The sequence below is a fragment of the Oryx dammah genome, unplaced genomic scaffold (assembly GCF_014754425.2).
Source record: "Oryx dammah isolate SB20612 unplaced genomic scaffold, SCBI_Odam_1.1 HiC_scaffold_2, whole genome shotgun sequence".
In the NCBI taxonomy this organism is placed as follows: domain Eukaryota; kingdom Metazoa; phylum Chordata; class Mammalia; order Artiodactyla; family Bovidae; genus Oryx; species Oryx dammah.
Window position 1 is genome coordinate 171,172,295 of NW_024070186.1, and position 16,611 is coordinate 171,188,905.

At 48.9% G+C, this 16,611-nt stretch overlaps 1 protein-coding gene across 2 annotated transcripts in view; it reads left to right on the top strand.

Annotated features, from left to right (window-relative positions):
• Positions 1-998: 998 nt before the first annotated feature.
• The window catches only part of NDE1 (nudE neurodevelopment protein 1), a 35,708-nt gene continuing 20,095 nt past the window's right edge, over positions 999-16,611 (top strand). The window contains exons 1-3 of one of the 2 annotated variants that reach the window (XM_040256835.1): positions 999-1,081; positions 10,271-10,397; positions 12,172-12,325. In XM_040256835.1, coding sequence (XP_040112769.1) covers positions 10,315-10,397; positions 12,172-12,325 — 237 coding nt within the window. In that variant the 5' untranslated portion in view covers positions 999-1,081; positions 10,271-10,314. The remainder of the gene's footprint in view (positions 1,082-10,270; positions 10,398-12,171; positions 12,326-16,611) is intronic. The other variant, XM_040256844.1, reaches the window with a different exon arrangement.

Here is a 16,611-nt window from a genome sequence, read left to right on the forward strand (position 1 = left end):
TCTGTTGCCCCCTTCTACTCCTGCATAGATTGTACTTAACTGTGTGCTGAGGCACTGTCCTAAACGTTTTACAAATGCTAAGTGAACTCATTTCATCTCTGCATTATCCTAGAGGTAAATCCTATCACAAATCCCATTTTATAGATGAGGAAAGTAAATCACAGAGGTTAACTTGCCCTAACCAAATCAGTCAGTCCTAAAGGAAATCAGTCCTGAATGTTCACTGGAAGGACTGATGCTGAAGCTGAAGCTTCAATACTTTGGCCACCTGATGTAAAGAACTGATTCATTGAAAAAGACCCTGATGTTGGAAAAGACTGAAGGCAGGAGGAGAAGGGGACGACAGAGGATGAGATGGTTGGATGGCATCACCGACTCAATGGACATGAGTTTGAGTAAACTCCGGGAGTTGGTGATGGACAGGAGGCCTGGCGTGCTGCAGTCCATGGGGTCGCATCATGACTGAGCGACTGAACTGACTGAACAGGATTCAAGGCCAGGCTCCAAAACAAATTCCTATAAAAGAGCTTTGCTGCCTTTGCAGAAGATAATGATGTCGAAATTTTTATACTGGTTGTAAAGTTCTGGGAAGGACCTGGGACATTGCTTACTCTAAGCGGACGTAGATCTTTGTTCTTCCATCTGCTTCGGGGAAAATCCAAGAACAGGAAAACGCAATTGGGATCAAGGGCAGGGAGTCATATTTTCTTGAGGTGGCCCGCAAGTCCAAGCCAGTTCCCCCCCGGTGTCTAGGGAGCAGCCCGCAGCCTCCAAGCTCGGCCAGAACCCTGCCCAGCAGCAGGAGCCTCCCAGAACCCCTCCCGCCAGCCCGCCTAGGGCCGCCGCGTGGCCGCGCCGCGCCCGGGACCTGAGGAAAAAAGTTTCCAAAAGGCGCTGCTCGGCGCTGATTGGCCGCGGGGGACGCGGTCCCGGGGCGCGGCAGCCAATGGACGACGCCGGCCGCGGGCGCGGGGGCGGGGGCGGCGGCCGGAGGCCCCGGGCTGCACCGCCCCCCAGCCGCCGCCGCCGCCGCCGCCGCCGCCGCCGCCGCTGCTGCCGCTGGTCCGCAGAGCCGGAGCCGGTAAGTGCGGAGCTGCGGCCCCCGGGGTAGGGGTTGCTCGGAGGCTGCCATCGCCGCCGTCCTCATCATCGCCACGGCCGCGGGGAAACTCTTCTGCCCTCCCGGCGCCCGGTGTGCTCTCGGGACCACCGGCCGGCGCGGTGCAGGGAACTTGGCGCGCCCCTCACTTGGGCGTCGCTTCCCTGGCGCTGAGCTCAAAAAATCTCCCTTCTCCGGAGCCTCCCTTCCTAACTTTGTGCCTTCCCACCCTGGTGTCCTGCGCCCCCAGCTCCTCACCCTTTCGCCAACTTTCTTTCTCTTTCTGCGCTCGCCTCTCTGCGACCCAACTGCCCTCCCCTCCCTGCTTGACTTCCTGGGCCCTTCTGCCCTGCTCGTCCCGGGTCCCCGGAGCCCGGTTGCTCTGCCCTGTTCCCTTCCACCCCCCGCCACCCCGACATCCTTCCTAGAGTCCCCTGGTCTCCCTTCTCGCTCAGTTTTCTGCCCCGCACCCCTCGCCCTTTCCTCCTGCTGCCACCACCTCCCTTTCCGTCCTCGTAGCCCCCCGCCGTCCCCATGCTCGCCCAAGTCCCCACCCCGCTGCCACTCTCGGCGGAGGCCTCTTTCCAAAAACCTACCCCCTCCTTGGCACACCGCTCCCTTTGGGAACGTGTTTGGAAAGGTCTTGTTCCCTCCGCCTTTCTTAGATCTCTGCTGCAGGACGGTTCAGATTTCCTCTGACAGCACTTTGGGGAAGGGTTGGATAAAGGATGAAAACGCTTCTTCTAGAGCTTGAATGCGGTGACTGGGCTTACCTGCCTCTCTGAGGTCATAGGAAACCCCTCTGGGCACTGCTTTTTTGGGGGAACCTAAGGTTATCTTCTCCAGTCCTCTCAAGTTCATTGTCTCCTGAGGGCTTGACCTTCCCTGATTTCTTGGTCCAGGGTTTGTACCTGGCTGTGACTCTCTCTACTTGTAGGTCCCTTTAAATTCCTTTCTAAAGAAATGGCCTATGCAGCCTGTGCTGTACAGAAATTTCTGATTTTCTCTGTGAGTTTTGTTGATGTATTCTAGGAAAGGATGGCATTGTAGGGTGTGTGTGTGTGTGTGTGTGTGAGTGAGTTGCGTGTGTATGCTTCGTGCTAAGGTCGCTTCGGTTGTGTCCACATCTTTGTGACCTGATGGACTCTAGCCCACCAGGCTCCTCTGTCCATGGGATTGTCCAGGCAAGAATACTGGAGTGGGTTGCCATTTCCTTCTCCAGGGGATCTTCCCAACCCAGGATCCACCCCGGCCGGGTCTCCCACATTGCAGCCGGATTCTTTACCATCTGAGCCACCGGGGAAGCATAGGATGTGGGTAGGGTCCTTTGAACTTCCCTTGTGGCTCAGACGGTAAAGCGTCTGTCTGCAATGCGGGAGGCCTGGGTTTGATCCCTGGGTTGTAGTCCTGGGACTCTCAGAGCCACCTACTATATAATCTCTGACCAGTCCTGACCTCCCCACCTCCACCATGGGTATTTCACCACTTTTGAAACTTAAATTTTTCCTCTTGGTGTGTCTTTTGTGTCAGATTAGATGCAGATGATCCATGCTCCTAAAGTGTCAGAGGCCTCTCAGTGGTGTGTTCTATCCCATTTTGGATAATAGTTTCTTAACTTTGCTTATTCTGTTAGGATGTTATTTTTGTTTCCGGAGTGTGTTCTTTTGGTTTAGAACGTGCAAGGCCAGAGAGATTGCACTCCCTTTGCTCACAAGATAATTCCCTAACAGGACCGTGCTGGTAGACACAAAGTTTGTGTCTGCAACTGGTTCAGTGTTTGCACCTCATCCTGATTCGAGAGCTTTGGGTCTGCCACCCTGAGCAGTGCCTAGTACTTAGTAGGTGTTGGGAAATGTTTGAAAAGGAATGGAGGAGAATACACCACTGTAGGAAAAGCTCCCTCTCTGGCATCTTGGTTCAGTAGCATACAATTCTCCTTGGACAGTAGCTTTCTGGGTTTTTTGTTGTTCACGTTTAAGCTCCTTAAGATTTCAAAAGCAATATATGCTTATTGTAAAAAACGTTTATTGTAGTAGGGGTCAGGAACAAGTTCTCATCTTAGTGTCTGCCTTACTCCCATTCTGGTACCTCCTTCCAGACCCTTTCTGTTTATGTACACAGCGGAAGGTACATTTGCAAACAAAAATGGCACTTTTTTTTCTTTTTTTACACTTTAAACTTTTTTTTTTTGTATTGGGCTACAGCCAATTAACACCATTATGGTAGTCTCAGGTGAACAGCGAAGGGACTCAGCCATACATGTACATGTGGCCATCCTCCGCAACCCCCCTTCTTATCCAGGCTGCCACATAACACTGAGCAGAGTTCCTGTGCTACACACTAGAAAAAGGGCACTTTCTTAACATAAACTTTCTTCCATATCATTACTCTTAATTCTTAACTGCACAGTTTTCCAATCAGTCTTCAGTTAAGTTTCTCCAGCTCCCCCTCATCATTACCCTCAGTGATGGTGTACACCCTTGAGCATATGTCCTTGCATGCCTGCTGAGGTTTTTTTTTTTGTGGGTAGATCATTTCAGCCTTTGAAAGCACCGAGACAGAAGTCAGACTTGCTGACTCTTGACTGATTTTGCCCCAGTGATGTCACTTATGCAAAATGTAAAGCCTGCGTCATAAAGTGGAAGCTGTGGGAGCCTGTGCTGGCCTTTGGCAGCTTCTTTCTCTCCCTCTCCCATGTGTTTTGATTGGGAAGGAGTGTGCTTGGGGTGGAGAAGTTAATCCCTGATGGTTTGTAGGTGTGGATTGCTCCTGACCAGCTGTGCTGGCTTTCTTCACTCAGAGGAGAGCTGAGAAAGACTGCTTTGTCTTTTCTAGAGTTTTGAAATCAAAGGTGTGTGTCTCAAGTGTGTTTTCAGACTTTCTTAATAAGTTTGATCATGGAAAACATGCCAAAAAAAAAAAAATCTTGCTGAAACGTTTTTGTAAGAGTAATAGATCTAAGTTATCCAAAACAGAAAATAAATACCTCTGGGACCACTAGATCCCAGGTTGTGCTTGCATGCTGTAGCAGGTTTGCCCACAGAGCTGCTGGGACAGGATGCGGCAGGATGGTGTATTGAGAATGCAAGTTAGCAAGCTCAGTCTCTTGACACAGATGCAATAAATGCATGCATTATCCAGCTTCAAGACAGTGGGTATAAAGTTGTGTATGCTATGACTACGCACTGACGCCTGCCTGTCACAGTGCCTTTTAAAAGACTGCTTGGCCCAAAAACTGAATCTGACTTTTATGCAGTCTATCGGCAACCCCAAAGAGACCTTGAATTTGAATTCAAAGTCTCCCTTGCATTTGGGTCTGGTTTGATGGGCAAGACATGTAATGTTTCTGCTCCAGCTTCCCAAGAAGCCCAGTGATTGCCTTACCAATCCCTGGGTCAGGAAGAGGCCCTAGAGGAGGGCATGGCAACCCATTCCAGTATTCTTTCCTGAAGAATCCCATGGACAGAGGAGCCTGGTGAGCTACAGTCCATAGGATCAGAAAGAGTTAGACACAATTGAAGTGACTTAGCATGTGCACAGACACACACACACACACACACACACTTTCCAGCATCTTAGAGGTAAACAGAAAGGGTCAAGTTGTTTGGAAATGATGTATTAAATGCCTAGCACCCCACAAACAGAAGGTGATGATAAACTTGAGTAAATAATGCTGGGAAAGGGGAACCTTTGCCAGTCATCTTGCCTGCTGTCTGTGGCAGACAAGAATGCCTTTTAGAACTTTTCTGAGATATTTGCAAGTGGAAAAAAATAAAAGTTTAGATTTTTAAGTGTGGTGTTTCAGAAGAAAATGAAGTTGAGCTGTTATTTCTTTCCTCTTAGCCCTGAGCATCGTCTTCTTCTTCCCTCAGGGGTGTTTTTAAAATGCAGGGGTTGTAATTAGAGCCCCAGTGGAAGCGCCTCCTAAAACAGCTCAATTTCATTTCTTTACTGAGGCTTAAGTCCTAAGCCTCGCTGGCCATGATAACAGTGCCCTTTTCTGAAACTCATCTTCGGTAAGGCTGCAGGATGAAGGTTATTAAAACTCCAGTAACTGTACTGAATATTCCTTATCATGAAAACCTGGGAAGTGGGTAGTTTCCAACATGACACCCTGTCCTTCAGCCCCTTCCCATCAATGAGATGCCACTCAGGTGCTGAGCGAGAAAGGTTTTTCCCCATCCTGTTAAGTCCCTTTCTCAGCCATTTGGCTAAGATCAGGTGTGTATGGTGGGTGGCTTCCCAGATGGCATAGTGGTAAAGAATCTGCCTGCTGATACAGAAGATGCAAGAGAGAATCAGTCCCTGGGGTCGGGAAGATCTCCTGGAGAAGGAAATGGGAAACCACTCAGTATTGTTGACTGGAGAATCCCATGGACAGAGGAGCCTGGGGGGGCCATAGTCCGTGGGGTTGCAAAGAGTCAGACATGACTGAGTGACTGAGCACGCAGATACATATTAAGTATCCTAGGGATTTATAAAAACTAGCCTTCAGAGGGTCTCTTGCTTCTTTGCCTTAGTCTCACATCCCCTTCCAGTGAGTGGTCAGCCTCTATGTCGCCCTGTGTTCTTTTCTTCTGCAAGCATTTATTGAATGCCTTTTATGTGCCAGACACTATTCATGGCATTGGGAATTTAGGGGAAAAAAAAATGGTGAGGATCCCTGTGTTCAAAACTTATATTCCAGTTGTTGCTGTTCAGTCGTTCAGTTGTGTCTGACTCTTTGTGACCCCATGGACTGCAGCACGCCAGGCTTCCCTGTCCTTCACCATCTCCTGGAGCTTTTTCAAACTCATGTCCATTGAGTTGGTGATGCCATCCAACCATCTCATCCTCTGTCATCCCCTTCTGCTCCTGCCTTCAATCTTTCCCAGCATCAGGGTCTTTCCTAATGAGTCAGCTCTTTGCATCAGGTGGCCAAAGTATTGGAGCTTCAGCATCAGTCCTTCCAATGAATATTCAGGACTGATTTCCTTCAGGGTTGACTGGTTTGATCTCCTTGCAATCCAAGGGACTCTTCTCCAACACCACAGTTGAAAAGCATCAATTCTTTGGCGCTCAGCCTTCTTTATAGTCCAATTCTTACCTATGTACGTGACTATTGGAAAAACCATAGCTTTGACTAGACGGACCTTTGTCGGCAAAGTAATGTTTCTGCTTTTTAATATGTTGTCTAGGTTTGTCATAGGTTTTCTTCCAAGGAGCATCTTTAAATTTCATGTCTGCAGTCACCATCTGCAGTGATTTTGGAGCCCAAGAAAATAAAGTCTGTCATTGTTTCCATTGTTTGCCCTTCTATTTTCCATGAAGTGATGGAACCAGATGCCATGATCTGTATTTTTTGAATGTTGAGTTTTAAGCGAACTTTTTCAGATAAAACAGAAACACAACTCATAAAGTGATGAAATAAAATGAAGCAGGGATTAATGTGGCAGTGAAGGGCTGGAGGAGGTATTTGGTGGGATCTTCAGAGAAGGTCTCTCTAGGGAAGACAGTTCAGCTGAGGTCTGAATGGCAAGAAGGGACTCTGCGGGCAGAGATCTGAAGGAGGAGCATTCCAGGCAGAGAGAACAGCCAGTGCAAAGGCCCTGAAGTGGGAGCATGCTTGGTATGTTCAAGGAACAGAAAGAAGACTGCAGCGTAAGCAGGTGAGGAGCAGGGCTGTAGGAAATGTTTAGAGAAGTAGGCAGGGACTCATGATGATGAACTTGAACATGAGCATTTTCCAAGCAGCAGGAAAAGTCAGTGTACTCTCATTGTTCCTGGTTCCTGACTTTCTCAGCCTCCTGTACGCAGAGTTCCCCCGATGCTGTGCCGTTGAGCCTGTCCACACAGTCCTCAATGGCCACACAGCACTCAGTCACGATTGCGTGGGCTCTGGGCTCTTAACACTGTAGACGTTTGTCTGGTGACCTCATACTAGATGAGCTCTGGGCTCATTAGAGCTTGTGGCTTGAGCAGGGATTACCAGAATTAGGTTTGCCCTTGCCTGTCACCGTGGTAATTATTATTATCTATATTCTAGGTGCTCTTATCCTTTCTACTTTCAGCAAACAAGATCGTTCACTCCTGACATTCATTAGGCCTCTCTGGCAGCAGAAATCCAGGCCTAACTGGTACAACCAAGAAAGGAAGTTGATTACCCCTCCTCAGCTTCAGTCAGGGATGACTGGACCCAGGTGTCCACCTCCTGGCCCTGCTTTCTTGTTTTGGCTTCATTCTCAGGCAGGCTCCTCCCTTGTGATAGAGAGATGACCACCATGAACCCTGATGGAAAGAGAGTTTCTTCTCCACTCCATCGCCCACGGATCCCAGCTTTACGGAGATATAATTGACATCTCACACAGTGTAAGTTTAAGGTGTAGCACATGGTGGTTTGGGATATGTATATATTGTGAAATTATCATTATACTAAGGTTAGTTACACCTTCAGAGAGTTTCTTTCTTGATAGCTCTTTGAAAGACCTGGGCCTGGACACTCACTGTCTCAGTTTGGGTTAGGTCTACCCCTGAACCAATCATTGGCTCAGCTTGGGTTAGGCCCATTCTTGTCACTGGCTCAGCTTGCATCCTTGTCACTGGCTCAGCTTGCATCCTTGTCACTGGCTCAGCTTGGGTTAGGCCCGCCTCTGATCCAGTCATTGGCTCAGCTTGGGTTAGGCCCATCCTTGTCACTGGCTCAGCTTGGGTTAGGCCCACCTCTGGTCCAGTCATTGGCTTAACTTGAGTTAGGCTGATCCTTGTCATTGGTTCAACTTGGGTTAGCCCACCCTTGTCGCTGGGCTCAGCTTTGGGATAGGCGCACCTCTGAGCCTGTTACTGATGCTGGAGGCATGAGTAGTCACATGCCATCTCCTAGGTACAGTGGCTGATGACAAGTCCACCTGAAACCCATGGAAGGAATGTAGAGTTGGTTCCCCCAAGAGAACGCTGGGGTGCTCTTACAAAAAGATGGAAGAAGGGATGCCGGACTGGGGAAAAAAATCAAGTTAACAACTTTCTACTCCCTCTAGCTTCTCTGCTTTGATCAAGCTTTCAGAGAAACTCTGTTCCCCAGGAGGGAGTGGGTGGGAACATGGCATGTTTTTTCTGAATCAGGGAAGGGCGAGAAATTTGAAGGGAGAGCTGTGAATACAGGTCCTAACAGATGTAGAGCTGTTGGTAAGTGCTTTACTCAGAGGTAGGTATCGTTGTTCAGTTTCTACCAGGGACCTACTTGGTTGGTGATCGTGTCCGTGTCAAAACTGACTTATTTAGTGGAATGATTTTTTTTTTTTTTTTACTTTACAATATTGTATTGGTTTTGCCATACATCAACGTGAATCCGCCACGGGTATACACGTGTTCCCATTCCTGAACCCCCCTCCCTCCTCCCTCCTCACACCATCCCTCTGGGTCATCCCAGTACACCAGCCCCAAGCATCCTGTATCCTGCATCGAACCTAGACTGGCGATTTGTTTCTTATATGATATTATACATGTTTCAATGCCATTCTCCCAAATCATCTCACCCTCTCCCTCTCCCACAGAGTCCAAAAGACTGTTCTATACATCTGTGTCTCTTTTGCTATCTCGCATACAGGGTATTTTTTACCTAGATATTCAGCTTGTTAGTTATGTCTTGCAGAGTTGGGGGTTGTGTTCCTTCTTTTGTCCCCAAAGACAGAACCGTGAGCTATCTTGAAGGGAAGAAGGGACTTTGGAGGAATCTCATTTGAATTCCTAATAACTTTTTGACAAACTCAGAGTCTTAAACAAATTGAGAAAATAAGCTATTAACATTGAGAAGCGGTATCAGCAAGGAGTCCAAGGACTGAGAACTGTTAAATAGAAATCTGTTCCTGACCTCTGTCCTGGATAGCTCAGCATCCTCAGAGCCTATCACCACTCCCCTCTGTTTTTCAGTCACTAAAGTCGAGTTCAACTGTTTGCGACCCCATGGACTGTAGCACGCCAGGCTTCTCTGTCCTTCACTATCTCCCAGAGTTTGTCCAAACGCATGTCCATTGAGTTAGTGATGCCATGCAACCATCTCATCCTCTGCTGCCTGCCTCCTTCTCCTCCTGCCTTCAGTCCTTCCCAGCATCAGGGTCTTTTCCAATGAGTCTGCTCTTCGCATCAGGGGGCCAAAGTATTGGAGCTTCAGCTTCAGTCATTCCAGTGAATATTCAGGGTTGATTTCCTTTAGGATTGACTGATTTGATCTCCTTGCTGTCCAAGGGACTCTGTCTAATTTGTCTCCTTTCTTCTCACACCCAGTTCTCCAAAATCCTGTCTTACTTCCTCTTCCTCACCTCCCAGTCACTCCTCCACCCCCTCTATCCCTCCTCCTGGTGTTGAAACCATTCTTGCTTACATCACCAGTGACCAACATTTCACTAAGTCTCGTGGGTGGATATTTTCCAGAGCTCGTCTTACCGGCTTCTCTCTTGCATCTCGGATACCATGGAACCTTCTTCGTTCCCCATTCTGCCCTTGAGACTGTCTCCTCCAGTGCAGTCACTTTCTGGTTCTCATCTCTCTCACTCGTCTCTCCTGTCTCCTTCCATCACCATTTCTTTCTTTGCTCAGCTTTCAGATACTGGCACTCCTCAGAGTTCCATAAATAATCCTCAGTTGATTCTCCGATGGTTCAGTCACATGGCAAAGGGAAGAACCAGCTCCCAACTCATGACTCTTAAATTTGTGTTGTTAGTCCGGACTTCACCCCGAGTTTCAGATCTGGTGTTACATCCTGATGGATCACAGGCAAATCCAACTAAAAGTGTCCGAAGCTGGTGTCAAGTATCCCCTCACCCTGCAGACTTCGCTTCTGACATTCTCCGTCTGTGGTGATGGGGATGGTGGGAGCACCTGGTTGTCTAAGTTAGAACCCCTAAGCTGCCCTGCTTTCCCCTTCCCTCCAATGTAATAAAATCAGCAAATCCTGGTAGGTGTATCCATCCTTGGAATGTAACATATTGTAATATGATATGATGAATGTAATATAGATAATGGACTGTAGTTTGTTTGGGTTTAGTTTTTAGTTTTTTTGGCAAATTTTTTTTTTTTTTTTTTTGGCTGCATTTAATCCAACATAAAGTTCAGGAATTCCCCTCCGTCCGCCCCCCTCTATTAAAGATCAGCTGTTTAACCAGATGTGGGTAATAGCTTTAAAACTTTCTCTCCTAGACATTATGCACCAAGAAGAGTGAACTCTTCCCCCTGTTTCCACAATGGCGGACTCGGGCAAGACCTTCAGCTCCGAGGAGGAAGAAGCCAACTATTGGAAAGACCTGGCTATGACCTACAAGCAGAGGTCAGTTCCCCCAAGTTCACCTTGCGCTTTCTTCCCACAGTGATGGCAGCGAACATTTACTGTGGGCCTGCTGTGTGCCAAGCCCTGTGAAGAACTGAACATACATCATCTCAATTAAATCTCCATGATGGCCCGTGGAGAAACCATTCTCACCCCATTTTACAAATGAGGTCTGAGCCTCAGTGACAGCAAGTAACTTGTTTGAGGGCATACAGCTGGGTTGGGTGGGGGTGGGGGCAGCAGAGCTGGGATTTGAACGCCAGAGCCTAGGGGATCCTAAGCAAAAGGCAGCGGCTACTTCCCAGCTTATTTTCTGGCCGAGTTTTTTGTTTGTCTGTTTCTTTTCTTTTCTTTTTTTTTTTTAAGTGTAAACAGTTTCTTTTTATTGTTGCTATTTTGTAACATAGGCAAAATTATTTAAGTCAATAAATTTTTAAGGAATTTCTCATGTTCTGATTCTTTCCACTGCCAATCACCTTAGTTCCTCCAAAGTTCTACTATTCAAGATAAGTAAGCTATGAAAAACTTAACATTCAGACTTTTTTATCTTAGGTATTGGTATATCCCAATGATCTGTACCACTCTATTAATAGGGTGTGACAGTTTAGGAATGACTATGATTTGAACTTAACACATTTTTAGAGAGTATCAAATTGTGGCAGTATTTTACCAACTCCCAGATGCCTTATCTGTTCAGCCCTCAGGTGTGTGGTAGAGAACTCCATATAGCTAGCAGTCTAGGTTGTTACAAGTTTTTAAATTTGAAACCAGTGTTTCAGTGCCTAATTTGTCTGGGAGCTGTGGGTGTGTGCGTAACATTGTTTCTGATGGATTCTTGTAAGCTGCTCAGGCAGGTCTCATTCCAGCTTCTCTGAGGCTCCTCTGATGTCTTTATTCTTAGTTTGATTTAAAGTGAAAGTGAAGTCGCTCAGTCTTGTCCGACTCTTTACGACCCCATGGACTGTATTTTCCAGGCAAGGATACTGGAGTGGGTTGCCATTTCCTTCTCCAGGGGAATCTTCCTGACCCAGGGATCGAACCGAGGTCTACCTGCTTTGCAGGCAGATGCTTTACCATCTGAGCCACCAGGGAAGGGCTTGTTAAAAAAAAAAAAAAAAAAAAGCCTTGAATTTTAAGGATTGAGAAGCCAGAATTGGGTGTATATATGGAGCAGGGACCCTAGATAGTGGTATGGTAAGTGAACCTTTGTATTATGTCCAGTTTCTGCTTGTAAATAACTGCAGAGAGTATACAGTCTGAAGTATATTTACTATACGTTGGGTTCCAGAAACTACACATTGAATGAATGAGTGGATGGTGCATTGGTTAAGAAAGGGCTGTGGAGTCAGGCACACCTGGGAGCAGCTCTGCGCCCTGTTTCTGACTTGTTTGACCTTGAGACGTGCATGTGTGTGCTCAGTTGCTGCAGTCGTGTCCGACTCTTTGTGAGCCTATGGACTGTGGCCCGCCAGGCTCCTCTGTCCATGAGATTCTCCAGGTAAGAATACTAGCATGGCTTGTCATGCCCTCCTCCAGGGGATCTTCCTGACTCAGGGATCGAACCTTAGGTTCTTAGGTCTCCTGCATTGGCAGGTGGGTTCTTTACCACTAGCGCCTCCTGGGAAGACCTTGAGACAGATGACCTCATCATCTGTATAATGAGGGTAATGACAGTTCCTGCCTCAAAAGGCAGTTGAATAAAGAGCAGATCCATGTCTAACACTCAGCAACGCATAAGCGCTCAGTGATGAGCTGACATCTGGGAATCCTGCAGGGCAGAGAACACACAAGAGGAGCTCCGGGAATTCCAGGAGGAAAGCCGGGAATATGAGGCGGAACTGGAGACACAGCTGCAACAAACTGAGAGCAAAAACAGGGACCTGCTAATGGAAAACAACCACCTTCGCATGGAGCTGGAGACCATCAAGGTGAGGGGGTGAGGGGAGATACACCAGGTGTGTGGGTGGGCGTCTAGCGCCCGTGACCAGAGAAGGGAGCCTGTGGGTGTGGCCCCCTCCCACCCCTAGAACTGCGGGCATGTGGGGCACTTGAGCTCCCAGTGCCCCGGTAAGAGACAGAGGATGAGATGGTTGGATGGCATCACTGACTCCCATGGACGTGAGTTTGAGTGAACTCCAGGAGTTGATGATGGACAGGGAGGCCTGGTGTGCTGCAGTCCATGGGGTCGCAAAGAGTCGGACACGACTGAGCGACTGAACTGAACCAAAGAGACAGGTCTCACACGTATCCTACGGTCATGCTTAGCAATCCCACAGCACATGTGGAAGGTAGACTTTTCTAGAGTATGGATCATGGCTGGAATTGCTGACTGTTATAAGGCCCAGGGTTATGCTGTCCGGAATGGTAGCTCCTGTAGCCACACATCTCTAGTGGGCGTCAGTGTGAACACAGAAGCTGTAGAATGTCTCCATCATTATGGAAAGTTCTGTTGGACAGAACTCAGGCTCCTCAGCCTCTGTTGACATTTGAAGCCACACGACTCTTTGTTGTCAGGGCCGAGTTTTACGTTGCAAGGTGTTCAGCAGCATCCCCTGTCTGCACCCACCTGACGCCAGCAGCACCTCCTGCCCCAGGTGGTGACCGCAGAGGTGTCTGTGGACATTGCCGAGTATCTGGAGAACCACTGCTCTGAGCGGTAAAAACTGGACACTCTGTACGGGTTAGCAGACGATCACGAAGTGTTACATTGGCCTAAGAGACGGCTCTGGGCTCTCACTGCCAGGCAGGGTTACCTGGCCGGCTTTGTAAACATCAGACAGGCCTGGCCCCACCCTGCCCTGAGAGTCTCGTTCTCAGGAAGTCTGGGTGGGGCCCCAGCGGGCCTGCGTGTCTTTTTTTTTTCCCCTTTCTTAATTTCTTTTTTTTTTTTTTTTAAACAGAGCTGCTCATATTTATTTTGATGAGCCACAGAGGGGAAAGAGCCAAGGTCCTGCAGTGTGAGCCCAGAGCTAGGTGTGACGCACAGGAAATAGGTGTTTCCTTTGCCCCTGGAAGCCTCGTGGGGAAGACAAACCTGAGAGCCAGAAGCATTTAGTGAAAAGATGCTCAGACACAGGCAAGAATGAACGTCAGGTGGACCTTGGGGATCTGGGTTTACCAGCACACAGGAGAAAGTGGGGCGAGCAGATGGATTGGGGAGTGAGGGATGAGGAGAAGCACAGAAAAGACTCCACAGACTTTGGAAGCTGAATGGTGGACTCTGAGCTTTAATGGTGTAGACCACAGAGCCCAGACTGGCCATCCACAGGTCAGTCTGGCCTATAGACGTTGTTTGCTTAAGCCTTTGGCGGTTTTCACTCAACATTTTATCATGAAAGCTTTCAAGCACACAGTCGGGTTGAAAGAATTTCCCAGTGAACACCTGTACATCCTAGGCTCTGCCAGTGATCTCTGCCACACTTGCTCTTTGTTATCTGTCCATCCATCAGTCTGTCTTCCCAGTGCATTTCAAAGTGAATTGCCAACTTCTGTATTCTGCTCTGTAAATATTGCAGTAGGCTGTTAACTAGAGGTGAGGGTTTGCTTATGGTTCATTCTTTTGATAGCAACATTTATCTCTTTACTGGTCTTTTAAAAAAATATTTAATATCTGCATTCGGAATTGTGAGGCTTCTTGTAAGAACTTGGATTTCCAGTTTCCTTTGATCATCCTCTGGGGGCTCCTGCCACCCCAGCCTGGCCTTCGTCCATACCTGCAAAAGGCAGAGTCGTGGTTGCTTAGAGCAAGGTCACCCCGATCCCAGCTACTGTCCCCCCATCTCCCCAGCTCTGACATCAGGGGCTGAGTGTCTTTTGTGGGTTACACCTGGCCCACATCACTTACTTTGTTAACAGGCTGACTGCTGCCCTAGGCACTGGGGAACCATTACAGCTTTTACACTGAAGTGGGCTTAGGGCCAGAAGACTGGTGGTTTGAACCATGGTTTGGAGAGGGTAGGAGGACCCGCACAGATGCTGATAAATACGCATTTGCTAAGTAATTAGGCACTTCCAGACCAAGCTCTTGAACTGGCAGAAGACTTCTCTGTGAGGTTTGTGAGCCACAGGGTGAGGAAGGGGATGACCTCAGAGTGAAGAACGACCCCCGGCACATATTTCTGTCACCTAAGAGAAAAGTCTTCAACTGAGTCGGACTCCTTGACAACTGGCTTATTCATCGCCAGATGAATAAAAAAGCTTGTAAGGGATCCAACAGAGCGTCTATTGATGCCTCCATCAGCTGACAGTTTATTATAATTAGCCCCAGATGAAAGCCCAACAGCTTTTTCATGTCCCCAAGTTCAAAGGACATTATTTGAATCTGTGTGCTGGTGGACAAGCCCGTTCACCGGTCCTCTGGGAACCCGGGTAGGAATTTAGGTTAATGGCCTTGGATCCTGTACTCTTCTGTTCTTCTTTTTGGGGGTGCACCCAGGCCAAGGGTGGGAGCGATCTGAGCCACGCCTGGGAATTCGCCCAGCCTGGGCCCGCTCGGCCTCTGCTTGTCTGAGCTGAGACGCTTCCTGTGCTCACAGCCAGGAAGCGGAGTATCTGAGGGGGCTGAGTGGCATGAGGATGCAAGGTCCAGGCCCCGTCCTGGCCCTGTAACCGTCTGCCCTGAGGCCCTTCTCTCGCAGTGGCTCTGGCCACACCTCTCTGGCCCCGGGCACCATTACCTCACCCTCCCCAGAGCCTCCAGACTGTTTCTAGCAACAGCTTTGTGTGCTGGGCTGACTGAGTGAAGAGGAGTGGGCTTGTTTTTTTTCACGTTCACATTAGACTTCCTGTGGGAAGGGAGTGCTTTCGTTCCTGTTTGTGGATGAGGGAGAGGTGGTGAGATTGTTGGATGACAGAAAATAATGTGAAAGCGGAGCCAGACAGGGAGAGAGTGGGAGTGTGTGAGTATGTACGCACACGCGTGATCAGTTCCTCTGTGAACCGAGGCGGAAGTGGTCCAGGGCCATTGAGCATCGTTGTTCTGAGAGCATGAGCCCGGGTCGCCCAGGATGGGTCTTTGCTCAGTCATTTGGTCCTGGTTGACTCTGGGCTGACGATGGGCCTGAGTCTCAGTTCTCACACCTCGGAAATGGCGTTCAGTCAGGCAGCGGGAGGGGTGTCCTGCGCAGTAAATGCCTGCAGTAAATGCTGTTGTCGTTGAGTTACTGAGACTCCATGGGCTGTAGCCCGCCAGGCTCCTCTGTCCATGAAATTCTCCAGGCAACAGTACAGGAGAGTGGGTTGCTATTTCCTGCTCCAGGGGATCTTCCTGACCCAGGGATCGAACCCCCATCTCCTGCTTGGTGCAGATTCTTTACCACTGAGCCACCGAGGAAGCCCATAGTATACATTAGCTGCTGTCACTGGAGGGCAACAGATTCTTGAGACCTCATCTGGGCTGTTCCTTGCCTCGGGAAGCACCGGCTGGGTCACACTAAGCTTCTTCTGGTGAAAACAACAGTTATGGTTTTTGCCTTCTTCTCTTCCCTTCTTCCTTCCTTCCCCTGCCTCCCCTTCTCTCCCTCCCTCCCCTAGAGGTACCCAAGTTCCTTCTAAATACCCCATGCCACAGGGAGGGCATCCTGGGTCACAAAGACAGAAGAGTCGTTGAACTGAGTCAGTGATGTCCCGCTTTGACTGTGAGGCATGAGCACCAAAGTCACTGTGATTCCTGCCCTTGTCCCTGTAACCCAGGGATGTCACGTGAAGTGCGTCAGTATGGCCCTTGCGGGTCAGGCTCGGAGAGGTTGATGACGCTTTCTATGGCTGTGGACACCTTGTACAGAATGACTGCTTAAGATGGTTGGGGGCTTCTGGACACCAGAGGTGGCGAGGACCGTTGTGGGAGGGGGCCAGGTACAGACAGATGCTTAGGAAGCACTCGGAACTGGACAGCTTGACGGCCTCTGGCTCCCCCCATCATCCCTCACTTGCTCAAGAGCCCATGTCTGTGGACAGAAGGTTCTCATGACTGAGCTTAGGCTTGTCCCCTGGCCGTGGTGGAGGCTGCAAGAGGTCCTCAAGAAACTGGGGTGCCGGGGGGCTGTGCAGAGGGGAGGAAAGGATGCTTAATGGCCAGGAACCACACACGTGCACTACAATGGGAGAGAGTACGTCCTAGGATTGACCTTCAGCATCCTAAAGAGATGGCGGGGAAAGGAAATAAACATCCTTGTTGGGAGTCTTAAGTCATTCACTCAGTGTCGATTCTGTCCTT